The 27859-nt window shown below is 39.8% G+C and overlaps 1 protein-coding gene and 1 long non-coding RNA gene across 2 annotated transcripts in view; both read right to left on the reverse strand.

Annotated features, from left to right (window-relative positions):
• Positions 1 to 4706: 4706 nt before the first annotated feature.
• The window catches only part of LOC145448138 (uncharacterized), an 88834-nt gene continuing 65681 nt past the window's right edge, over positions 4707 to 27859 (reverse strand). The window contains exon 2 of the long non-coding RNA XR_013917819.1: positions 4707 to 6769. This is a non-coding gene — a long non-coding RNA (uncharacterized LOC145448138). The remainder of the gene's footprint in view (positions 6770 to 27859) is intronic.
• LOC145448130 (uncharacterized) lies at positions 8845 to 22254 on the reverse strand. The gene is made up of 5 exons (XM_080326456.1): positions 22037 to 22254; positions 13742 to 13917; positions 12767 to 13606; positions 12207 to 12306; positions 8845 to 9813 (listed from the first exon to the last, which is right to left on the reverse strand). Exons 1-5 carry the CDS (start codon positions 22147 to 22149, stop codon positions 8988 to 8990), a joined length of 2055 nt encoding a protein of 684 aa, XP_080182582.1. The 5' UTR covers positions 22150 to 22254; the 3' UTR covers positions 8845 to 8987.

Genomic DNA, 27859 nt, shown 5'->3' on the forward strand with positions numbered 1-27859 from the left:
CAGTATACGCGCAAATGGAGGTGTGTGACATTGCATGCAATGTGTTGGTATACAAACATCGATCCACAGACATTATCATAGCCGGTAGTTTTGATGTAGATCGAATGTCACCCGATAACAATACCAATAAGCCACATTGCAATGACTCTGAGTCCGCGCTATTACATCGATATTTCGACACCATTCGCTGATTTACTCGATGGTGTTATCGTGTTGTTACATTGCAAGATAGTCATGACCCTATCTCCGGACAGATCACCCAGACCAATCGGATACATCGGTCGATATCCGTCGTGTTGTCGACACCGAAGTTTTCTGCTGAGACTGCAGCGTTTGACCAATGTGAACTATCGAAGTACGGTGCTCGAAATGATTGCGATCAGTCTTTCAGTCACGATGCATGGATGTCGCTACTCCCACATAACGACTCCAGATAAATATCGTGCAAATCTCGGACTGATACTGTGATCCAATAAGGTGTGTCTCTGTGAAGACTGCAATCGTACACCACAATAGAACACTACCTCGTGATTTCACACGCAATCAAAAAACACATCATCGTAAGGGTCCATTTCACCCGGTGCCATTTCGAAACGGTCATCGCCACAGGAGATCGGTAACATTTTGAAACTATCATCACCACAAGGCTATCGACGTCGTTTCAGTTGGTCATGTCAATCCGTTTTACAAAGTACCGTTTTTCGAGTCCCTGCACCATAGTGTTACGACACAGGCAAGATGCATCGGTGGAAATAATAAAACACAGAAGGCACACTTTGGTGTTATTTGACATGGGTTTTACACCTGAAGAACCTTACATTCGAGCGATACATTGGAACGACGCTTGTATTATTGACGTCGAAGGAACAGAAATGTATCGATTTATTGGTTTCGTACATATCCAACAAAAACTAAGGTATATGCTTGTGCACGGTGAATGTCTGTGAACGCTCTATTGGTATATTCTGTGCAGTTCACTTTCACCGTCGTGCGAATAACCCATGTTACGGTTCCATGTTTGTGTGTCTGTATGTCATGCTCAGACGGACTCAGAGTCATTGCAATGTGGCTTATTGGTATTGTTATCGGGTGACATTCGATCTACATCAAAACTACCGGCTATGATAATGTCTGTGGATCGATGTTTGTATACCAACACATTGCATGCAATGTCACACACCTCCATTTGCGCGTATACTGATGTGGGCAAACAAGCGCGACGTATGTCTGGATGGTATTTTTTCGTGGAAACACAGGGTGTGACATGTTTACTTTGAATATTGTTCATTGGTTTATCGATTCAGAGTTGATATCCGGATCCGGTTACATACTTTATCATTTCCGATTTCAAACTGAATGTCGAGACATACATTGACCAATAAAGACACAATATAGCAAACATGCCGGAGGAAAACTCGACCAGGAATTGTTATCGCGATGGGCGACATAAATCCAACCGTTTTCCGAACACCGTTATCCACATACCAACCGTCGTCGAGGAGGTGTTTTATTCAGACATTTTGACTCTGGAAAATCTAAAGCACGAACCCGGACATCACAGAACTATCGCAGTCTATTGTCCAATTTTCCAAAGCGTGCATTTCGGTGTACAAGAGTATATTGTATGTGGTTAACCGATGATATTGACGTGATACGACCGATGGGGTGTACTCTGAAACCGGTAGTCTGTGTATATTTCCGTCACTGTTCGTTGTAACAATATACAAAAATATCAAATTGACCGGTGTGGTTGTCAGTTTTCAAAACGAAAATGGTATTGTTACCCAGGGAAAAAATGTATTTCCAAGTGAAAACGGTATTGGTACTCAGTTAAATGATAGTTTCCAGACGAAAAGGGATTGTTACCCAGGAGAAAATGATTAGTTACTCTAGGTAAAAGTATTTTTCCAAGCGAAAATGTATTGTTACACCGGGTAAACGCCAGATCCCCAAAGGAAAATGATATTTTTACTCAGGTAAACGACGGACCACCAAGTGAAAATGGCTTGTTGCTCAGGGAAAAAGGTTTGTTACCCAGGAAAAAGGTTTGTTAACCAGAGAAAAAATAGATTTCCAAGTGAAAAAAGGTTTGTTAGCCAAGGAAAAAACATATTTACAAGTGAAAAAAGGTTTGTTAGCCAAGGAAAAAATAGATTTCCAAGTGAAAAAGGTTTCTTACTCTGGGTAAACATCAGATCTCCAAAGGAAAATAATATGTTTAGTCAGGTAAACGATGGACTGGCAAGTAAAAGTGGTAATTTTACATAGGTAAACGTCGTGGGTTCAGTGTCGTTGGTCTTGTTAAACGTTATCGCTTGACGTTGGTATACTATTACGAGTGTGAAAAGGCTATGCACGTCTTGTGCGGAGTATCGCGACAGTGAACATATTTTTGGTGTGACGAAACAAGATCGTTGTTTACATGTTAATGCATTTCGATTACCGAGTAGCTGTACAACAGAGAGGAGTCTACAGTTAGTTCGTGCTGTATGTCCCGATGAAAACCACAAGACCGCATGTAAATCTATTAGCACAACTCGATGATGTTGATATAGTGTTACTTGAATTAATTATTACCTATTTACACAACATAAAAATAAAAATTCATGTCGTAGTAAGTTTCTTGAACTCGTACTTGATGAAAACGAATGGTGACAAGTATGCGTTTGTGTTTGAGTGAAAAAGAATTATTTAGAGTAGTGAGAGTTTGTGACCAACGAATGCAAATCGATCATGATATTACAATATACGCTTTCGTCAACATAACGACTTGGTGTAGAAATACTTTAACGTTTTTTGAATAACTGGATTCTCGAGACTTGTTACTTGTACGATGTACCGTTGGTGTGCAAACTATAACGACCATTTTGTATGATAGTATGTTTTACTAGTGAGGATAACCATATGATGACTCACCACTTTTCGTTAGCAAAGTAGATTGATTTGTGTGTAAGATGTAAGCACCGTAACTAGAAAACATATGCACTCTGTTGTTGGAGTAGCCGATTCATTGCTATGACATGGACATATCCTGAAGCCTTGGTTTGTTGTCTTACGAAAGATGACGCGACCTCGGTGTCGTAAATTGTGTTAACTAAACTCGTATGGATACCACAATTGTGCTGGACTTACACATGGTATTCGTATACTGTACACATACAAGCTTTTGTGTAAACAACTCTGGTGTTTCTGTTAATACTAGTTCTGTGTTGAACTACTTGATTATTACGATACATGAACAACCATTCAGACAATAAAGTTCTTGAGGTATCGAAACAGTTTGAAAGCACCACCAATCATTGTACAGGTTTGTAGCATGAGTGAATATTTTCGTGTAACATGAATATATTTCATATGGCTTTGGTAAGAAATGAGTTATGCAGGATAACCATACACAACCTACAAAAGTAAAACTTGTTGCGTTTGATTGTATACTTTGTATCGATGTCTTTGTGATGTTGAAAGACGGTTGTGTTTACATTTGCATTAAGCGGAGTTACTCAAGTAATAAATTTTACTCGTTTGAAAATACCGAACAATGGATAACAGTATCAATATGAGCGGTAATTATTTTTCGTGATATACAACCAATCTTCCAAGCATAACTTGTCAAAAATTTATCATGTCATAGTCGGCTGTTACGAATTCGACACAAATGTACTTCGATTATTACGATGATGGAAATTACGTTCAAGGGAGTATTTCGAAGTTGTATATTCAGCAATTACCAAATAACAAAAAATATCAAACTGTGCATACAACTCGGTTAGGTAAACGATACAGTTACAAGTCGGATGTAAGCTTGATTTACAGATTACAGTCTGCTGATGTAAAGCTCGACCACTCCACTGTGTTTATTGCAAAGTATTTGACACAAACAAAATATTGAACGAAGGTCCGCCACTTGGTTTCATTACAAGGTGAGTGAAAATTGTTTTCTGTTGGTCAGGTATGATTTGCATTTAGAAAAACGATCTACACCGATTAAGCGACGCTGTTTCATATCTGATGAGTGAGTGAAATTTCCTTATGGTTTGATTTAGCGAGTTAATTATCGGTGATTCAATCAGATACAAGTAAGATCTTTAGTGACAGAGTATTGTGATGACATTTACTTTAGCGAATGACAACGGAAAAATTTTCGATTACATTGTCGGTGTATGTGTTACACAAATAATTCTAGTACACCTAGCCATAGGGTACATTTGGCAAACATCGTACAAAGTGTTTCTTTGTGTTGGTAACGACTTTCAGCGGTTTGGTTTCGTGTCGGGAATTATTATTTGAGGGTTCAATTTCAATCAATGCTACAAATGAACAACAATGCAAAACACGTTTAGTGAATTACAGTGTAGCAAGTACTTCCTTAATATTACGATTGTTGTGCACTAGACATTTCTAGTTGAATTGAATGCGTCGAGCAAACATATTCAATTTACTTTTGTAATGATCAAAGTCTTAGAGTGCAACCTCGTGATATTTTACATTTAGCACGTTCTATAGAAAGTGTGAACGAAGTTGAGTATTAATCGTGTACTTGGGATAGTGCTTTGATATCAAAGATATATTTTCACACTGTGTAATGTTTCGATTCTCTGTTGTGAATACCTCCAGTAACGACATTGATGTTAAATCCTCACTCTTGGTCATTGTAAACGAATCCTAAACATCGCAACAGTCGGTATGGAAATCGAACGCATGCATACTTTTAGATAGGCGACACTAACAAGTTTATTACATCCGTGAAATACTCTGAAACATCGATTCGCGATTGTGTTAGCTATATTCATCTTCTATATCTGTGGACACAAAGAATTCTTAACTTTGGTTACAGCTCGTTCGTAACGAATTATTGCGTGCAATCTAGAAAAGCACAAGTCGAAGACGAATGATTTGATTTCAATAAACTAAAAAAAAATCCTTTTGTTTTGATGTTGGATTTAATACAATTTGTATGACTATACCGAATCCGAAAGTGCAATGTTACTTTAGTAGAAAAATTGGATGACTCGCATTTTGATATTGATAGATGTGTAGAGTAATATGACTAGTTTATAAAATCTCGGTAATGTTTTTTTGTCATGTCTGTGATCAACAAATATGTGATCAAGTCTTACCATTCGATATTAACTTTCGCAGTCGGTGTAATTTGTTGAAGTAACAATACCGACGAGTTCAATAATATTCTCCATCGATGCATTCGAATAATCCGTCAGCTGCAAGCGGATTTAAAACTTGATGCTGTTTCGCGGTTAACTCAAGTCAGTGGTCGTGTTTGTGTTGATTTCAAGAATGATCATGACGAGTTGCCTGGGTAGATTAGTTAATGTGGTTGTAACTACGACCGTACAGAGTTGCTGACCCCCCAATATCTTTTACGCTGTAATATACGGATTTAATTGTGATAAATTAATTCTCAGTTATTGTTCGGACATTCAAATCTCGTATACTCAAAATATAATATGTCCAAGTCAAATCGTATATGTACCGATTAGTAAATACTTTGTCTTCAGAATAGTAACGACCTTTACAATCGAATAAAAAAGACCGATCATACGAATACAGCCAGGATGAATTAATTCAAGTTTGTGAGTTGTAGTGATATAATCAAGTAAGTGAAAACTAGATTTTTAACAATTGTTAATGTTGTGAAGAATTCTTTTGAGTATGGTAAGATGTTAAAATATCTCTTTGACAAACGGAAAGCGGGATCGCGAATAGAGTTATAATGTTTCATTACTTGTGTCAAATCAATGTGCATATAATATCGAAATGGGACTGCGGGAAAGTTGGTAGTCATGTTTGTCAATCTATTTCAATTCAGACTATGTCAAAGTCCAAATATTTCATTTTGGATTATTTGGATTTACCTTTAGTACATCCGCGAATGGATTTAAAGTTGGTAAATTACCAAAATGATTGAATATTATCGGGTTAGAGATAGTTGGTATTGATTCTATAACTGTTAAAACAGCGGCGTGGAATGTGTGAATAATTCAATGTGACTGAAAGTCGGCGTCAGTAATATTCAGGTTACGGTCGAATCAAAAGATCACGTTAAAAAGATTTCTCAAATTAATTAGAATTGTACCGGATCAACACATTCAAATACGAATCAACTTGAGCTGTGTAGTAAGTTTCATTTCATTCAATTGATACATTGCTTGAATATTCGCATGATTCTTATCATACAACTAAAGTCAAACACGGACAAAGTGTCAGAAACATATAGCGACCATACCAGAAAGTGTCAAATTGTTGGTTTACGAATCACCGTCTGTGACGACTCTGTGACAAACTAATTACGGAAATATTACCTTGTGAGCGGGCATGAGGGATCGCTTTGTCCGAAGCATTACCCTGTCAGTGTCGTAGGATTTTAAAATTATTTCACACCTATTTGAATGAGCGTTCACTTCACAAAGAATTAGGGTTAGAGCGGAAATAAGTGACAATTTGTCGCTATTCAAGTTACCGACACTGGCGGTCTGTTATTCGTTACTTATTAAATCGTACGAGTGAAATCAAGCTCTGTGCCAAACTGCTTACGAAAATTTCACCGCGTGAGCGATCGATATGCCTGTAACATCAAGTCGCGTATGTCTGAGACATTATCTTGTCAGCGAACGCAGGGTTTGCAAACTATTTCACACCTATTTGGAGTGTTAATATGTGAACGCGGCTATTGTTGGTATTGGAATCGCCGTCTACGACGGTTCCGTGGTAAACCAAGCGACTGATTCCTAGATTTAGCAAACTATTTCACACCCTTTTTGGTGAAAGTACGACATGCCGCTAGCATTCTATCAACGAAAGTACGAATCATCGCCGCGTCCGTAAGAATAACGATATATCATTGTCGTACTCACCGTAAACGTTGGGATTACCTCGAATCGGTCATATAAAATAATTTGGGATATACACTTTAACTAAGAATCAATCACGTGACTATTTACTTGATACACATTCAACACGAAGTACGACATGTCAACACAACCATAAGCCACCACTCGAGAGATGTCTATACCCAAAAGTACGATATGCCAACAACGAAGCCGCGTGCGACCGATCCCTATGCTGAAAAGGGTTACCGGTCGAGAGATGGCTATACTAGCACCGGTTGAGTGATCCCTATACCGAAAAGGGTCACCGGTTCAAGACGAATTTCGAGGCACCGGTCGAGAGATCCCTATACCGAAAAGGGTTACCGGTCGAGAGATGCCTATACCAACCCAGGCACCGGTCGGGTGGAAGGGGGGTCTGAAAGGGTCACCGGTCGAGTTTTCGCGGCACCGGTCGGGTGCACCCATAAGAACCAATGGCGAATCGCGACCGATCATACTAACTACTAACATTACTTGCATCAAAGGCAGGAAGTACATCTTTTCGAGAGTTGGGTAACTAGGGTTTTGTCGTGTACACTACATGCGTGTTAATGCTGTAGTAGCAACGGTGAACAGCCGATTTAATAAGCTTTTCAAATCGGCTAGACACGTTACCTAGCCAAGGTAGGTGTAAAAATGCCGGGCATTTTTCTGGGCCATACTTTGGAGCTGTATCCGATTTTTTCAATACCCTAGAGATGGATCATTTTAATATGTGGTCCGGATAGCCATTTTTGGAGAGAATCAAGTGGATATCATCCAATTCGCGTGACAGTTTTTCCGGTGAGCAGAGGTGCAAGGCGCGATTAACGAGAGATGAAATGAGGTTTAATTTACGCCGCTTCGGGCAGAATGAATCCCAACGAATATAATGACCAGTGAAAGTAGGTTTTCTGTACACCGACGTTAAAAACGTTTGTCCTGATCTCTCTACTAAGACGTCTAAAAAGGGAAGGGCAGCATCAGTTTCCTTTTCCACGGTAAATTGTAGAGCTGGGTGGAGACAATTCAATTTTTCGAAGAAATTATTACACTCTCGCTCATTTTTAAAGACAACAAAGGTGTCATCGACATATCTAAAATAGAGGAGAGGTTTTGCGACGTTTTCAAACAATTTCTTTTCATGGTATCCCACGAATATATCGGCCAGACTAGGTCCCAACGGTGAACCCATCGAAATACCATTGCATTGACGGAACATCGTGTCATTAAAGCTGAATTCAACGCTACTAGTAGCAGTTTGCAACAATTCAAGAAATATTTCACGCGATAGTTTCGGAGGTTCAAGCGTGCCATCATAAAGCGCGTCTGCGCTGCGTGAGAGTGTGTGTGCTTGTATAAGTAGTATAGTATGTAATGAGAAAATTAGTAAGTTACATCTCTGTATTAGTTTCTGACTCATACACAAGAGCTACACTTCGATTGTTTTATTTACATTTTAATTATACAGGATCGGATATATGCCATGTGTGAATGATTCATACATATTACGATATTAGAGAGTCCATGTTATAAAAAGTTATAAATTATGAAAAAATGTATGATATTTAGAAAGGCATTATTTCATGTTAATTGCTTAGTCAATAATTCGAGCTGTGCCACAATGAAACAATTTTGCATGCCATCGTTAAACATATGTTTGCATATGTTCAATGTTTGATGTTAATGGTTATATGATAGTCCTTTAAACGTCAATGTGGCATATAATTTTTGAAGTAAATTGGTAGTACTGTTGGAGTCGGAGTTCTCTTAAGAAAACAGTCGGAGCCGGAGTCGGTACGTTTAAAGACTCAGGAGTCGGTATATTGAAAATGTGTGGAGTCGGAGTTGGAGTCGGTATAATGAAAATGTCTGGAGTAGGAGCTGGAATCCGTGGTAAAATTTACCGACTCCACAGCCCTGAACACGAGCCTTGTTAAAGTTACTGTCCTGTCAATCAATCATATCAAATAAACGCAAATTATCCACAGTTATGAACGTACTTTTGCACTTATATGAATGTATAATCAACTTCATGGTCACAACACTAGCCTGATTTTGAAAAAGGTCATTGCAACACCTCCGTATTTTCCAACGGCATGTATGGCATTCTTCTTTCGTAGACTAATCGCATTCCAGTTGCCCACCAGCGGAATCTTGCATCGCGGCTTCGGACTTGGTCGAATCTCCTCCAGTTGCGATCGAACCGTTAGAAGCAGAATCGTGAAGAGACACGCCTTGCGGTTGGCAATCAACTGCCGCCAATTCGGCAGCAGCTTTTCGCGAGAGAGAACTTTCTTTCCCAGTAGCGGCGTGTTCTATTGGCACATCTGACTTGACGCTACTCGCGTATTTTAGCGAAAGCGCGGGTTCTTCCGCATCTTCACCGGGTACGGAATGGTTGAGCACAGAGTTTTGTGACGGAGAACGTTCCAGTTCAGCAGAATCGTGTTCTATATGTACCTGTGACTTGACGCTGGTCGTGGATTTCAGCGAGAGCGCGGTTTTTAACGCATCTTTGTCGGACTCGGAACGGTTCTCAGCCGAGGCTGATTTCTTGCCCTGAGACGTCGGAACGGAGACGTACGTCCAAACGGATTCAACCTTAGCTTCTTGACACTTGTCTTCGATAGCATCATATCCCTCGTCGTCCAAGTACCATTCGCTTATTGCTATCTCCCTGCTCTCGTTTATGGAAGGACATTCCGGTTCACTCCCGTCGTCGCTGACGTGGTGTGCTTCAAACAGCTGCGGCTGAGATGCTTCCTGCCTCGAACTTTTAACACTGTTATTAACGTCGTGCCCTGATTTTGACGTTACGGTAACCTGCGGGAGTTCGCGCGCAGTTGCTGCGATCAAGCTTTCCTTCTCTCCGACTGTCGAATCGTCGAGACCGTTTTCAACCGCCTGATCCGATGTTTCGTCGTGATATTCCTGCGCGTATACTTTGCTGAAAGCGGACAATGCGGGTATAAAGTAAGAGTTGGTCAAAGTATAAGTAGAAATAATGCCGAGAAACTCTTCTCAATTACAATTAGAAATAGCTCTTTAAAGGATACGCAAGACTATTTCAAGTGGAAGGTGCAAATGAAAGGGCCTGAAAAATGACTCAAGTGTATGCACTATAGTCTATAACTCACGATTGATCATGCAACGGTCAATAATGTAGTACTTCTATTATTTTGTGGTACTCAAGTATGGGTATTGCCTAGTTGTTCAACACAATCGGGTGGTTATGTTTTAAAATAATTCCACTCCGTAATAACTTAATACATATTAGAAAATTGCACCTATAATAAGACGTGTCATTATAATCCTTTTGTAGTAGTCGAGAAGATGTCCATTGCAATTTCGAAAAAAGCCACCCAAAATCAGCTGCTAGTAGTAAGTATGCTACTTGAAACTATTTACTTGAGTACTCTTCGAGCCTCTTTTTCTACTTCAAAGTAGCAACACTACTAGGGATACATTTGAACCAAAAATCAATTTAAAACAAACGTGTTTGAAACACGGCTCTTGTTTAAAACATCGTTTTTGTTTTTGTGTTTTGTTTTTTAGCCATGTCGTCACGAATATTCCATTGTGGCGTCACAGTGGGTTGATATTAACAATTGAAAATATAGGGTAAATATCGCTCCGTCAACGAAAAGAGCTTCCAGCCACTGTCATAAACAGACAAAAAATATCTTCAACTAGGACTGCATCGTTATGCAGCATTTTTACGGTCGGCGGTCTTCATCATCAAAACACCCATTCCGTACCAATGATCTATACCGGTGGTCGTCAACTCAAAACGGGTCGTGGTCAGCAAAAATGCAATATCGAGACAAAATTGATGTCACCCTTTTAGCAAACGCATATATATTTAAAATCCTTAAGTCAGTACAACTCATTGCTCGCTAACATGGGCGACGGGCATAGTTACTACAAAAGAAGTAATCTTTTGATAAAGAAATACAAATATTCTATTACAACAAAAAGATCATATCACTAATTTCATTTTATTTTGAACTATGAGCTGCGTACAATACCTGACAATTACAACGCTTTTCGGTGACTTAAGGAATCGATGTCGGGGCTAGAGAGACACTGTACTAGCTGATAGACTATCTATCTCATTGTCACGCTTGGTCGTGTGGGTACGCCCTAAGCGTCTAGGCCTTGGCAATTTCTGAAACAGCAATATGCCTATACATATCAGCTGACTCTCCCTTGAATGCTGTTGCCATCGCCTAAGACGTTTCAGTTAGTGAGGAGTATGGACGTTGGGCACATGAGAATAGCTAAGTTTCAACAACAAGAACAATATTTTTAAACTGATATCGATTTCAGCTTTTCAAAATGTTTGACTTAGCGTTTTCCTGAAATCTGAAATCAGATCGCGGACCGCAAAATACGACGTTGTGGGCCGCATGCAATCCGCGGTCTGCGTGTTGGTGACCCCTGATCTTTATCTCCGTGCTCTGCATGTTGTGCCGGTGACGATTTCGAGGGTTCCAGCCTCTCCATGTCGACTATATTGGGTGCGAATTGCCCGTGGGCTCATATAACAGGTTTTTTCGGAATTATTTGCAATATGACATTATTAGACAACGTTTGAAAAAAAAATGTTTTGAAAAAGGCATTTGTTTCAAACACTGCTTTAAAATATCGTTCGTTTTAAATGCAACCCTAAGCAAAACTGGCTACTTTGGTCATCTCTGATTAAAACTATAACCACATCAATGAATAGCTGCTTAAAAGAGCTGAGTTCATCCAGTCAGATGGTGCGTGCCACTTTTAAAAGACAACGGTTAGCGAACGACCCCCCTTCCCCCCCCCACAGAATTAAGTTGCCATTTGCGTCTTCATGGCTATGGGGATATGGCGATTCCGTTTTGACTGAAATTAGAAGCTGTGCACGAGAGAGACTTTTCAATTGAAATCGACGAACAAATGAGGCGTGTTGGTCAACAATACGGCCTCGTTTCAGTCGTATATCTTGGACGTTGGTATAAATAAGAACCCCCATCGCATTAACACATGGCAATAGTTTTTTTCAACCAACTTTTCTTGTGTAGGCTACCACAAGCTGAAAAGGTTTGGGAACCACTGGTTTAGAATCGAAGCTTTTTATGCATAATATTGGCCGCGAGAAAAGGGGTTCGGGGAAAACTTAACTCTGTATACTGACAAATTTGTAGAACGCTGTGCAAAGGATTGCGTTAATCTTTCAATCATTGGAATTGACAATAATCAGCTATGAAAATCTAGTATATTTTAAAGATCACAAATAATCAGAGATATAGAGAAGTCGAAACAACAGGATGGAACGTCCCCGCGAGAATATCAAGCCAAACTTACTTTTTCCTAAATACCAGGACCAAAACGACCATGACCAGGACAACAAAGATTCCAACAAGAAGGCCACCCAGAGCCGCACTCGACATTGCCGCACCAGAGGCTGAAATATAAATGAAGGATAATAAGATGGCAGAGCAGAACATGAATTTCCAGATCGTGGCCTGGATATTATTTCATGATGATTGAATGTAAAGATAGAAGATAATTTAAGACAAGCGGTTCAACCTATTTTCGAATCAAGTGCTGTGATAGCCTTCGTATAGTTGACTGTGTGCCCGTTGTAAGTGAAAATGTCTGTAGAGTCCTTGTCAATGCTGTGTTCACTGCAACAGACTTGGATTAAATCAAATAGACACGCCGTCATTTGGAAATTATTCATAACATTCATCAGGGAGATATCGCTGACTTTCACAAACGGATACGATTTTTCTTGCGGTGCCGTTCATATTTATAATTTAAGGGGTCAAAATCCATACATATGACATGACAATCTTGTATCAACAGAAAATCAAGATTGTCAAAATTACGGCTCAAGAGGTAAGGTGATGAAAAATTCTCACCGCCTGCTTCTGCGAATTTCAGAGTTGTAGCTCGCTCCCTCGTGGTTACTGATTCTGCGTTAGACTCCAGTGTGGACAAGGGGAGAACGACAGGGAGCGTAGTGGATTGCGATGAGGTAATGGAGACAGCAGTTGGTTCTACGACAGACTGTGAATTCATTACGGGGATAGCAGTTGGTTCTGCAGTGGATTGCGAAGTGGTCACATGTACATAAGTCGGTTGCGCAGAAGTTGCGAGACCAGCAACTGGCTCTAAGGTGTATTGCAGTTTAGTTACAGGAACAGTAGTTGGTTCTGCAGTGGATTGCGTGTTAGCTACGGGAGGAGTGGTTGGTTCTGCAGTGGATTGCGAAGTGGTCCCATGTACATTTGTCGATTGCGCAGTGGATTGCGGAGTAGTTACGGGACCAGAAACTGGCTCTAAAGTAGATGGCAGTGTAGTTACAGGAACAGTAGTTGGTGCTGCAGTGGATTGCGGAGTGGTCCCATGTACATTTGTCGATTGCGCAGTGGATTGCGGAGTAGTTACGGGACCAGAAACTGGCTCTAAAGTAGATAGCAGTGTAGTTACAGGAACAGTAGTTGGTGCTGCAGTGGATTGCGGAGTGGTTACAGGATCAGTGGTTGTTTCTGCAGTGGATTGCAATGTTGTCGTGAAATCAGTTGTTGGTTCTGCAGTGGATTGCAGTGTTGTCGTGAAATCAGTTGTTGGTTCTGCAGTGGATTGCAGTGTTGTCGTGAAATCAGTTGTTGGTTCTGCAGTGGATTGCAATGTCGTCACGGCAGCAGCAGTTGATTCTGCTTCCGTCGTCAAGGCAGCAGTAGTAGTAGTTGGAGGACCTAAGAATAAAACAGTCATAATTCTAGAGGCAAGGGCTGTTGGCGCGATTCATTACTAAATTGCAACACTGCACCGTTCTGCCGTTCTTCTGCTTAGATGAAGACTAAAAAACCACCCTGAAACAAAGTACTTACCGGGTACGCATTCATAATCAAATGTGAGATACTCATCCACCCCAGGGGCGCAAGGACTGCCAAAAATTGCGTTACTAGCAGTAACAGTACACTGCTTCTTGCCTTGACAAATTGACTTCAAAATAGACTCAACATTGGGAGAGCCGCAAGAGGTGCTGACTGCGTTGCCACCACACCTAAAATATAATTGGTAGTTGGGTCGATTTTTCTTCAACTAAAAACGGAAGATTTTGACCTAAGAAAATTCTGGCGGACCGGTGGACTTTCAAAAATTGACATCAATAAAAAATGTAAGCAATCGTTTTTTCGCAAGTATATGGTGCTAGAGCGTGACATTTTAAGGGTTTTGATCGTAATTCGTGATGGCATTCATGTAATTTTACGGTAGTGGGTCTATTTCGAGTCGACCACTGAGAGTCGTGTATAGTCTTTCGCCGTAGATAAACCGACTACGCCCACTCGAATGATATTCTTCTCTTCGACAATTTCGAGGGAAGAAACGTTTCGGTGTACAACCAAGTATCACCTTGCCCCGGAATAAAGACAAACGACCCGCAAACGGCCTCAACCAACTCTAGGAATACACCGTTCTCTTTTAATTGAGATTACATTTAAACTTATTTCAGTAAATTATAGTTATTTTGATTTATTTTTTATCGTATTTTTGCGAGGGCGGTGGTCCCGATAATAGAATCAATATCCATAGCATTAAATCGCGCCATGCGCGAAGAAAAATTTCAAGTATCATAAATCTGCTCAAAAAATATTATTGTTGATGTTGATTTACGAAAAATTTTTCAGCCTACTTAAAGCCTTCAAAATTATGGATATTTACGCATATTCTAGGATTTCCTCCCGGAGACAGTATTACCAATTTATTTCGAAAATTATATCCCACAGTGACTGTTATGATTGTCTCATAACTAGGGAAATTTTTTTACCTAAAAAAAACGAAAGATTTTTACCTGAAAAAACTTAATTTTGACCAAATTTTGACCTTACGTAGCTCTTACGTGTATGAGTTAGCAACCAATACAGAGATGTAACTTACTAATTTTCTCATTACACCTTCTTACTACTAATAAACATTGGTCAGAAACGAAATTTAGGAATTAGTCAAATAGCATGTCCGAGGTCGACTTCAGAATTCCGATACCTAATTGTTGGAGGTTTACCTAGGCTCCTCCTCGCCACCTCATCTGCGTAAGCAGTGTCTTACAAAAAGCCTAGTGGTGGGCCGTGCTGTAAGTCGGCAGTTACGGAAAATAATGAGCAATATCGGCCTGGTGCAAATGACCATAGTAGTCGACAAACACCATAAATACCACAAACAAACAAAAGCATCTCTATTACCTACACCAGGGGTGGCCAACCTTCGGCCGTAGAAGGAAATTTTGTGCGGCCGTGGACACGTAATTCAATTAGTACGTGTTGGCGGTCGTCGACATGCAATTTGAATTTACGAATTGACTCTCGATTTCCGGAGAGATTTTATTTAATCTCGAAATTTTCTTTGCGCAGTACGCGATTCAATGGTACGTCGAATACATTTTCAAGTCTGGCCTAAGGCATAAGCTTATATTCCCTATTGCAAGTCATCGTCGAAATTGGTGGCATTTTATGGGAATATTATCTCATCTGATTGCCCCAGTTCATACATTTGGCGAAGTTTAAAACGTCAATATGTACTTCAGCATGTGGCATTATGTGGCCCGAATCGTCGCTAGATATCGTGTACGTACATTAATATAGGCCAGGGGCGGGCAACTTCTGCAGTCGGCGGTCCGGATATAGAAAAATTAGGTACTTGGCGGGCCGGATTGCTGAATCGATACATTATTCGCCCATTTATCCATATCCAGATATACAAGGAATAAATCGTATTTAATGAATGTGGTTCAACGACAGCAATGTCACTTCAAAGCCATTTCTCGCAGAAAATGACGAATACAAGGTGAATTTGACACCTGCAATGTCATACAGGCGCCGCCATGCTTCTCTGCTTCTCTGTGATCAATTAACGCACGGTGCAATCCTTAATTAAGATTTCAAGGCGTTTGATATGCCTGGTACCCAAATTTACCAAGATATTAATTCATTAGGACTGAGTACATCGTAAATGCCGATAATGCAAGTCTTCTCGCTTCGACGAGCTTACGCGTAAGCTCCACTCTCGCACGCTGCGCATTCACGTATATATCAACATATAATCGCTAAAATTTGACGTAGTAGGCAAGCAATGCGGAATCTCGGCAGACTGGGGCTGCGGGCCACATTATCATATAAGACGGGAACCTGTCCGCGGGCCGGACAAAATCCCGTCGCGGGCAGGATCCGGCCAACATCTGGGGCGATCTTTTATACATAAATTCCCTCCACAGACATAATGCTAAGTTATAATATTATTACTGGCGATCTTTATGGGGTCGCACTTCGTGTTGGGTTAAACTATATCGGCCTTGGTGTGTCTTTTTTGGCGGCGATTGTTCCTGTCGGGTCAATCTGAACCCCACGAGATAAATGCTATCCCGGCAAATTGGTAAATTTGAAATCGTATGCGTCTTTTAGTTATGTACGTTTAGGCGATTTCAATATCTTTTGGGATAGCAGACAGGAGGTCACGAAATAACATCAGGTAACGAAGTCATTATACCAACGGGTTTCACCCGAAGGTATATTTAATTATTATTTACGGGCCCTACATTTTCCAAGATACCTCACTCTGCTCTACCGATAAATCTGATTACGTGAGCAGAATGAGGATAAAAATCTCGATGATAACTAGCGACTAAAACCTATAGTCTGGGGGGCGGTCTGTGATCTTCCCAGAAGGGCCCCCAGAAGTTTGGTTTATCACCCAATAGGGGACCCAATACCAACGATTTGGGGGGACTGACGAAGTGCTGTTTCGGTCCCGCCTGCACATGATGTGTATTTTTATTTAGGCCAGACCTGGGTAAAGTGCGGCCCGCGAAGCTATTCTGTGCGGCCCGCGAAAGTTTGCTTGGAATTCAAAACATAAAACTTGCTTTTTGAATGACCAAAACCATAGGCTGTATCAAATGAACAGGAAATTCGTTTACTTTGAAGCCTGTTCATTGATATGCCACGATTACGCTGACTACGTATACCTGGCATGCGTAATCCAGATTAAAAATAAAGGCAATGTGGCAAAGTATGAGTAGCAATTGAAGTCACAAGGAATCACTCTTTCCATATAGTTTAGTTCAAACCTTCCTTGTTGACATTGTCACATTAGGCATTATACGGTATGTGTTTCAAATTTGTGACGTGATATGTTCCCAAATCCCTAATTCGTAAAACGAGTCAATCAGGGCTCGCAATTACTATGACTCATCATATCTATCACCCATAAAGGATTAACGGGCACGCCAAAAAAAGAAAGAAAGCCGAAAACTGAAATTCAAAGAAGGCTTAGGTTTAGAATTTGGAGTACTAAATATTCGCATACTATGGAGTCAGGGTTAAACCTATTCTTTCAGTTTTTGCCGATCATGTCGTCGAGACAAAGGATTTTGATTAAAGTTGGTCTTATGACAAAAGCACGAAACACTCGGTCAAGGGAGGGCGAAGCTCAGAAAAACTGCAAGCTTCGCTCAACATAACGGCTATTTAATCTGCACAGTGCACACTGCTCGGAAGGCAGCGACTAAGAAAATGAGCTTTGTGCTATTGCATATACATTTCAGTGCAGTGGTTCTCGAACTGGGAGACGTGAAAGCATCAGAAGAGTGGCGCGAAGCCGAAGCTTACTGAAAAAAAATGTTCGCGCTCGGCGGGATATACCACCAGCTTATAGTTGTTGCCCTGTGTACTGTCCAATTTCATATATTTCACAATTCTCTCATCAACAGCCATAATGTTACATGCCATCAGACGTTGGGATTGCTAGCATTCTGGTTGCACTTTTCATTATTTTGTGATATCATGATAAGTGGGCGCGAAATTCTCACTATCATAAAAGGAGACGTGCCTAAAAAAGTTTGAGAACCACAGTTTTAGAGTCTTAATAGAAGAACGGGGATAGGGGTTTAAAGAGAGATAAAATATATCACGTTTAGCATGGTTTCGAACCATTACAGCTAATAGATATTTTTTTTAAATTATCCGCCACTTTCTCATTACCTAATATCAACACATTCACTGAGCAGTATTTATTAAAAATGTAATTCAGAAATAAAATTAAAACACACTGGAGAATTTGGCTACATTTTTTCAGTTGACCCGCCAACGTATTTATTTTTCTCATTTGGCCCGCGGAGGAAAATAATTGCCCACCCCTGATTTAGGCCTATTAATTCAATCTTTTATCGGGAGGCGGGTATACGCAACAATTGGAAAAATATCTATATTCGGAATCAGTGCGACAGTAGCTTTCGATCAAGACCAGATTCAGTATATTCTGCGCTATGGATGGGACGATAACTTTTGGATTGCCAGGAATCCTATCAGGGGTCGGGAACCTTTTTTGTCGGAAGAGCCATATTGACCCTATTTTTCCATTTTAACTCTTAAAGAGCCATACATGCCTATCAGCTAATTGAAAATGTGTGACATCATGGCAGCGCTAATTCGAACTCGCTACATGAGATTCGTTGTGTTCGCCACATTCTCTCTGTAAAAACTGGAATTTATTGTTCGAAAACTAAGCCCAAAACGAGAGGTAAGTCACAGACGGTCCAAGCCTCACCATTGATAACGCAATTCATCGTTAATACCTTTAAATTTATTATAACTGATGTCTGATATCTATCGGAAGTAACTGTAACGCTGATTCCGAAAATCTAAATACTGATAGACTTCTCAATTCTCAAAGTATTCGGCAACATAACGTTGCGCAACACTACATTTTATCGCCGGTACCACAGAGCTACTTCCCAATCAAGAACGTGGAAAGCTATGGCGTTGTTTGTAATTCGAGTTTGTAATTGTGAATGTTACGTTAGAGTTGTTCAAAAATAACTGTTTTTTCCAAATTTCACTCGCTTCGTGATAAAATTGTAAGGTAGCCTGAAAAAACGCTATACGCCAAATTTCAGTCAATTCCGACCAGTAAAGGCCGTGCAATCTTGGATTGAAATTTCGACCATTATTGAATCTATAGTATTTACGGTGGCAAATATCGACACTTCGATATGACCAAACATCTTGTTCCAGGCATGTTTGAAGTGAGAATGATGCTTTTTTCACGTGTGTACGTACATCTTGATGAAGGCATGTGATAGAGTTTGGATGATGAAATGGCTAATATATGAAAAATGAATATGACACTGATAATCTAGAACTAAATTGATAGAGCCCCGTTAAAACGATTGTGATATGCATCGCAAATAATACTTTTAGCACTGAAATCCGGGACCATAAAGAGAAAATAAATTGGCAGGCAGGTAAAATATAGTAAATATATTTCCCATATTTTTGGCGATATCTTTTGTCACTTCAGTGTGAATTTCACATATATTCAGAGCAAATAAGCTTGTGGATATTGTCTTAACAGCGCATTATGACATTTTTTCGATATCCTGCGTAGAATGTCTATATTCCTCTAGCAAGCGAACTACTACTTGCGAGACATTGTGTCGACTGTCGTGACCTTGCGAGGAAAACCCACCAATGGCCATACGGTTTTCTAAGCTTTTTTTCACTAAAAGTGTAGACTATGCTTCAAAGAATATAAACGTTAGAATAGAAGAAAATCAGGCAACACATGCTACTCTCAGAATGCCCTACACCAGAATGATAAATTAACTGATAGGCAAACGCACAAAATAATTACTAGCGGAAATAAAGAGAAGTTAGACATCTAACGGATAAATATACCACCACATCGAGTTTCAGAGATCACACATCATTCTCCAGACATTCAAGGAATCTCAGGCCATCATTAGGTTGATAGCGATGTTGGTCTCAAGTTTCGGTATTTGAGACAACGACCCCTTAGATACGCCATGAAGAACTCATTGTGCAATGTTTGCTTACCCCTCATCTTTTAATTGGACCGTAATCTTGTGGTGTAGAGATTTGATAATTATTGCTAATAGAACCGAACAAACTCCATTTCGATTGATTCTATCTTTTCACTGATTCCAAAATCGCAGTTCCACAAGCACTAGCATCAGTCAGCGGCCCAGACAAACGCTGCTGATTGCAATCGAAATTGGTCTACACACCAATTAATGACATAAATGGTACTTCAGATATGATTGTTATTTGCTCCAAAATCCAGGGAAACCAAATTGTAACATACCAACTTTATAGAGCGTATTAATCATCTATGGGATCTTTCACTATCAGCAAAAACAAAACTCTTTTTGCAGTAGTGCAATAAAGCGCATTGCCGTATTACTAGGCCAAGTGAAGACAATTGTATGGTAAGACAATGATCATCATCATCATCATTGGTTTATTAGCAATTTTATCAGTTCAATACACCACAAAAAAATGCGATACAATGAAAAGACAGGAAGGTGTCGAAGCGACAAGGAGCAGTCTATGGAATCTGACACCCACCTTGGCCTAGGCGATGTAAAGAGGAGGCATGCACACTGAATGAAAGTAAAGAAGATAGTATAGAAAAAGAAAGCGACAATAAATAGGGCGGCATGTCATGGGAAGCGAGATCGATAGGTCAGTCGTGGTCCGGTAATCTTGAGGATGGACTGTATTTATTTAGTAGTAATTGCTTGTATTTCGACTTGAATGTGGATCAATAATCAGGAGATTGTATTTTCATCCAATCAAGACACACACAATGATATGAAATGGTTCAGAAGATTTATGGATATGAGGAAGATATGTCATCATTATTATCAACCAACAGGTCACATGACATATACCTCAAACATCCCATTGTTCATTGGCGCGAGTTCACTACAGTTCATATAAATGCCCTATGATGCGGATCCGCTAAAATTCGAAAATATAATGACTCAGCATTCGTAATTCGCCTTGTAGAGGTATAGAGGAGTCGTGAAAAGCAAATATAATAACGCATTGCGAAGAAAACAGCCACAACGTCTTCAGATCTACATCGGCTCGACAAAAGATACTTTATGGTATCGATATTAACGTGGGAAATATATTGTGCTGTATTTTACCTATGCTTCAGTTAATTTTCTCTTCATGGTGCCCGATTTCAGGCTTAAAAGTATTTTATTTGCTAATATATCACCATCGTTTTAACGAGACTATTTAATTTCGTTGACTCATTACCAGCAAATCAGTGTCAAATTATTTTTTCGTTAATTAGCAATTTCATCATCTCAAATCTATCACAGGTCAGTTTCAAGATAAAAGCTTTGAAAAATGCATCACTTTCCCTTCAGGCATACCTGGAACACGATGTTTGGTCAAATCGAAGTGACGAAATTTGCCACCGTAAATACTATAAATTCAAAAATGGTCGAAATTTCAATTTAGGATTGCACGGCCTTTACTGGTTGGAATTGACTGAAATTTGGTGTGTAGCGTATGTAGTAAAAAAATGTGTAGCGTTTTTTTGGGCAACCTGGCAATTATATCACTAAAGCGAGTGAAATTTGGAAAATAAAATATTTTTGAACAACCCTAATGTCACGTCCACGGCAGGTCATTTCGTGCCATAGATCAGGAAGACAATGTGCATTTGAAAACTGCGTTGTGATATGGGCATTGCCATGTCTGCTCCGCTCTTTGATTAATCAACGTATCGCACAATCCAAGATTTCAAGTCGGGTACATTAAATTCGCGAGTGATATTGGTCGCCGACGTGACAGTACCTTAAATTTGAGGATTTTGAAAAGAATGGTCTGAGCCCCTAATTCTGAAAACAGCATTGTCTTTACCTCTCAAATACATGCTTATACTGCCACGAGAATGATTATTCTGGCCGTGATGAAAATTTGCTAAAAGTCGTTGCAATATTGATCAATTCAGTACAAAAACAAATATTCGGTAAAAAGACATATCTTATACCCAAAAGAGCCATATATGGCTCGCGAGCCATAGGTACCCGATCACTGCATATAGTCGGCGTCGGCAGTCGCTGCCGCGAATGCATCCCGACTACAGCCCCGGCGAAGCGGAACTAAGCAGAATGGTCGTTACCATTCCATGTCAACATTCGATGGTGTGGTGGTTGGCAACACTGAGCCATATAAACAGACATACCATGTCGTATCGCCTACCTGAGGAGTTTTCACAGCATTGTATCAAGTAGGCAAAACAGAACTTGTCAACCGATATTGCATAAACAGATGAGCTTACAAGCACCGTAGGTATATTGTTATACTCACGACTTATTTCCACGATGTCTTCCCCAGTAAGACCACACGATGTTTATAACGTCATTTCCACTGCACCTTATTGTCGAGCCAGTCTGGTCAAGGCATACGTCTAAAATTTGCATAATACCGAATCCAGCTTTTGTGAGAAGTCGACGCTTAGCCGCTTTGCTGGAGAAGTCGGTCGGTCGTAACTTGATAGCAGCCGAAGAATAGCGGCAAGACAAAGAAGATAAATCATTAACTGATTTTGTTGCTAGGATACGATAGTGACATCATATTGTACAGTAAAGAATTGCTAAATTGCTCATAAACTAATGTCGATGATGATGAAAGAGATATCGACACTCCACGGAACTATGATAACTAGCTGGTTCCAGGGATGCCACTGAGATATTTCGGCAAAACGCAGATGTGAACGCTAAATGAGCCCAGAAAATCCCAGATCCGATATTCCACTCAAATTGCTATGATCATAGCCTTTATAAGATAGGCGTTATACTCCATTGTCAACTATGGCGGGACAGCAACACCTAGTGGTCCTACGGTACCGCGAAGCAGTTTCATATAGCTCAGTCGTTATTTGCCTATAGTTTGCCTACTGCCGAAGATTTGTCATTAATGTTTACGATGGATATATCAGATGCTGAGCTTATGGAATTGTTTTGTAATGTGAGTACTGAGTATATGCGTTAACTAGCAACAATGTGAAGGCATCGATTGCTAAAATATTGTAAATTTGTTGTCTTTACAACGAGTATTGATACCGTATGGCGTACGTACCACTGAGCGATATAAACACTGGAGTGCGCTACCCGCGATATTTACGTGGTCACTAGAAACAGTTGCATTGTGGGTAGTAGGCTGGACGATTTAGTACAGGAGCTTATGGAAAAGCACCCAGTGTTTGAATATATTTGATCCATAATGGGTCTGTAGTATTTTATACGAATGGAGCTTTGAATGAATAATCATCGTAACATTCAGGATTTGTTTCAGCCCAACATCTCGTGGTTATATCGGTGTTATCTGTGTAGTTCGACATGTCGAAGATATAAGTGGTTTCGATTGTTCGTGGTAAAATAAAGTTGTCTATGTGTCATCGTATGTATTTATTTGTGGTTATATTCCTGATGTAGATTGCTTTACTCGTTGTATCCAGCTAAATACACGTACTTATGTTCAGAAATTTCTATGGTCGCTGAGTTCCTTTATCACAATTACTTGGATAAGGCGATTGCCATGGCATTAACAATTTGACTTGGGTATGATACCGTTAATCCTGAGGGAGTTTTCTGATGCTGTCTTCTTGCTACTTACCTTCAGTTTCAGGTCACCGTGTATGCAATGATACAAATACACATTGCAGTTTGCTTTTATTACTAATGTTGGATAGCAACAAACTGGCATAGTTTACGTGTACAGAAATAACCAACCTGTCAAAAGATTATACGGTAATGCCAGTTCAGTTATCTTTCAGATATACGTATCTATAGGAAGTAAGAGCATCTACAATCGCCATCTTGAAGTTATTACCGGAGAGTGCCTCGGAATTACCTATCCTGGATTCAAAATCTTCATACTGCAATGGAGCTGATGTAAATGCTCTAACTGCCAGCTACGTAGTGGCTGTGAATATTGCTGATGGAGAAAATTCAGCATCATGAGACATATTAAAAGGCACTGCTGAAATCAATTGAATGCCATATTGTGGTTATTCTACGTATTCATTGTTTCAGCGTATTTAAATAAATCTAAAGAGAAAATAAAGATGTGCAATGGGGTATTGATTTCTGCAGAAGTGACCGAATGAGTTCATTGAATGAGAGAAACAAGAAATGCATGGGTTCTTATTCAGATGCAGCCAGAATTGCCTATTCACACTGAACTATGTTGGTTACAACAATCTGTGCACTGTAGGAGTTTATAATAAATATTAATTTTATCGGATCAATACGGCACAAGATACAATCTAGATGGCCTACATGTATTTGATCATAATTACACCTATAGCTACCCATATACGCGAGTACATGAAGTTTGACTCGTTTTGCACTTTCGTGAAACCAGAAATTAGATTAGATTCAAAACTAACTGGACATGTGAACCTTTCACACGCAGTTTTTCTGCCCACGATACTTGGCTAACCTACTAGATGAAGCACTCCAACCTGGCTTTTTAGATCAACCATTTATGTGATCACACGAAATAACGCGCTCTACTGGCTCGTACCAAAATACTGAACTTTCCTTTTCAGAAACAACATCTTTAGTTATAAGAAACGCAAGGTTTGGAATGATTGAATGATATTAAAAGAACATGAAAAAACAGACAGAAATAATTAATTAATGGTAATTGACTTCACGTCGCCCTCGACGTAATTGAGGGTGATCTGAAAATAAAAAGTGGGAGAAGTTAGGGCTTACTATCTATCTCATTCTGGCTGCATGTAACCTCTTTTTAATTTCTGCCACCCTACGGCATTGCTGTTGAACGACTTTTCGAGGAGACGTATGCGCACAGTAGCTGTGGTCGTGAATAACTACTTCAGGTTCAGCGGTTTGTGCTTCATAATGCCGAATCTTATCTGGAACTGCTGCAGGTCTCACTCGTGGGTTGTTCGATGCCTAAAATTTGTGAATTTTACATTAACTAGGGCTAAAATAAAGGTGTAGTAATGGGAACTCAAACTTTATAAATATATAGTCACTGTCTAGTGTCTATACCGTACCTTTGGCATCATAAATCTTGTTGGCACCGCATTCGTCCTTAAACGAATTCTCCAACCAACACGGCAAATATCACTTTCTGGAAAATGATCAGAGCAGATGACCGACAATCTTGCTGGCACCCAGTCTTTTCTTCTAATACATTCTATCCACCTTCCTTTCAGGGAATCATTGGTAGGAAAACAGCGTTGTACGGAACATTGCATCAGTTCACAAGTAATTCTATGATGCAAATCACACCAAATTGACCATTCTTTGTTATGAACGATGATAAAAGTAGCAGGAACATATGTGAAATTATCTTGATTGATTTAAATATATCTGTTACTTTCTACCCCAGAAGGATAGACAATTAGGTAATCTTTCAAAGCCAAAGGTAAACCTAGAAAAAAACATCTTTCGAGACAAATCGAACGTCTCGCACGCACGAAGCTATAATGACCTCGACCGCGGAATTAGTAATGTGAACTGTATTGTGGGCATCTGGCAACATAAAAATAGAATTATTACTCAACTATGCTGGACAAAACCGTGTGGCCGTTAATTATACCTTTCCTTCTAGTCCTACCTCCAACCTTCCCGACAATTTTAAGGAAGGATTGGGTACTAAGCTAGTTATTGGCTGTACTGCCCATACATAATACAAACAGTGAACTAGCTGATCATGCTATTACAGGTATACTGATGAACTGACATTGTGCTGTGACTGCTGATATAGTCTGCTCTGATCATACCAACATCCATATACTTGTGACAAAATGTTCTGGTATAATGACACTTTAACATGGCCTATTCATTAATGCTGTGGCTTATCTGGATATTGATAGACTGTGATGGTCAGGTGATATCAAAAATAAAAACTGATTCTTCAAAGATAGCCTTGCTGCCCCGATTATTCTGCCATTCACTCACCGGTGAAATGTTCTTGGATGCCGACGCTTTACCAAAGTCTCTTCATCGCTACTACCATCGCTATCACTTCTCATATATGACTCCGTGAATATCTTTTTCTGCCTTTTACTGCACCCATAGGCGCAACAAACACTACCACCAAAACGAGATGTCTTCGACATTTTGAAATACACAGATAACACAGATATAATCACGAGATATTGGGCTGAAACAAATCCTGAATGTTACGATGATTAGCCTATTCATTCAAAGCTCCATTCGTATAAAATACTACAAACCCATTATGAATCAAATATATTTTAACACTGGACGTTTTTCCATAAGCGCCTGTACTAAGTGGTCCAGCCTACTACCCACAATGCATCTGTAAGGTGGTGATCACGCAAATTTGCTTAGCCGGAGATGGCAGTAGTTCGGGGCTTGGTACGTACGGATAATACCAACTGTTACCCTTTGGTTGGTTTGGTGCTCTTGCTATAGTTGCTGGCCATTCTATTTTGAGCCGTCTCATCTTATCTGTTCCTAACTGATTTTTGTACCTTTCTCATTGCGCTTATTGACCGTAGAAGGATGCAACTACCGAACATTTTCGATTTTAGGACGAAGAGGAAATTTGTATAGAGGACCCAGGGTCTGGTCTTTCTGCGGAAGACACTGCAAATCAACTTTGCAATGCCGTTGAAGTCTTGGTTGGCTGCGATAAGACCTACTGTCAAGAAGCCTTGGATGAAGCTAAAAAAAATGGATATTGAGTTACCAACCATCTTCCAAGACCAAATTCTCGAAGATGTGTTCTGTGTTGCTGAGTGCCATACGAAGCAACTGATGATGCTCGCGTATTTCATACACAAGTGAATCGCAGTAGAATTATAGTAAATAACGCACATCTTGATACACATAAAACTGTTAAATATCTTGGCATTATCATTGATGATAAACTCGGATGGTCTGATCATATCAACAATATAAAAACTAAAATCTCGCGTGGTGTCGGGGCTCTCTATCGCCTTAAAAATTTAATTCCTCATCAAACTCTCAGATCAGTCTACTATGCCTTAATTCACTGCTATCTCATTTATGGGATCCTAGTTTGGGGACCTGCTGCGAAAAAACATCTGCAGAAACTGCAAGTCTTGCAAAATCGAGCCATGCGAATTCTCTGTCGGAAATCTAGATATGAGAATTGTAATAGCATGTATCGTAGCGTTAGAATATTGAAAGTGGAAGACATTTTCAAATTTGAGGTAATGAAATTCATGCATAGCTATCATCAGGGTGAACTGCCACTATATTTTGATAATCTGTTCAAGATACCTTCAGATACCCACCAACATCATACCAGATTTTCTTCTAACTTGTCTCTGTCTGTGCAACACCACTCTACCAGTCTAGTGCAAAATTCAATCAGTTTTATTGGTGTCAATGTTTGGAATAAGCTGCCACCTAATCTCCGCAATTTAGACTCTTGTGCTTTTAAAAAACAATGTTTTCAATCTCTTATCTCTAACTACCGCTAAATTGTAATTGCGTTGTATTTCAAATTGGTCCATGATACTGTGTCTTATTTTCCCTTTCGTTCGTTAGTTTATTTTAATTTTTTTTTTTTCATTAGTTATCGACTGTGAAAATTGCTCCTGTCCCGGGTGGCTCGGCTCTGAAGACTTTGTCATATCGAGCCTCCCGTCTACCTTGCATGTCGCATTTCACTGTAACATTTTTGTAGTGTTATGTTGATATGTAATGTATACGAATAAAGATTCTCTCTCTCTCTTCTCTCTCGAGGAAACTTCAAAAGCACTATTCGAATAGTTTGGTTCAGGAGACGTCTATTAAACGTGTTTCAAAGGAATGCTGCCCGACTATCATCCAGCAACAGCTTTCTTGGAAGAAAAGCAAGTGCCGTCGGGAGATTGGTTTAACGGCCGATGATGAAAAGGTATTGAAGTACCTTGCCGGGGCAACTCTTCGATATGGGTTGAAGAAATTTCAGGGGGAGGACAATCAATGGTGCCGAAATCAAATTTCAAAAAACGGTAGCCTGCCAGAGGAGTACGAATCAACAAATAGGGGAAGTTTGATAGTCCCAAGAGATGACTACATCCGTATGTTTAAACAAGTGGAATACAATTTTCGTAAACAGTTGCCTGCCAGACTTATTGGCATGCGCACTATCTTGTGTAGAACAGATTGGGCG

This window comes from Botryllus schlosseri, chromosome 10 (assembly GCF_051294905.1).
Source record: "Botryllus schlosseri isolate E-star chromosome 10, Bs_hap1, whole genome shotgun sequence".
NCBI lineage: Eukaryota > Metazoa > Chordata > Ascidiacea > Stolidobranchia > Styelidae > Botryllus > Botryllus schlosseri.

What these genes read in the sequence shown, in the direction of transcription:
- LOC145448130 (XM_080326456.1), bottom strand. Translation starts at nt 22,149, where the DNA reads ATGCAAATTTTAGACGTATGCCTTGACCAGACTGGCTCGACAATAAGG. An exon ending in AGACATCGTGGAAATAAGTC is followed by an intron (nt 13,918 to 22,036) that starts GTGAGTATAACA and finishes ATTATATTTTAG; the next exon opens with GTGTGGTGGCAACGCAGTCA. An exon ending in GTCCTGGTATTTAGGAAAAA is followed by an intron (nt 9,814 to 12,206) that starts GTAAGTTTGGCT and finishes GTCCGCTTTCAG; the next exon opens with CAAAGTATACGCGCAGGAAT.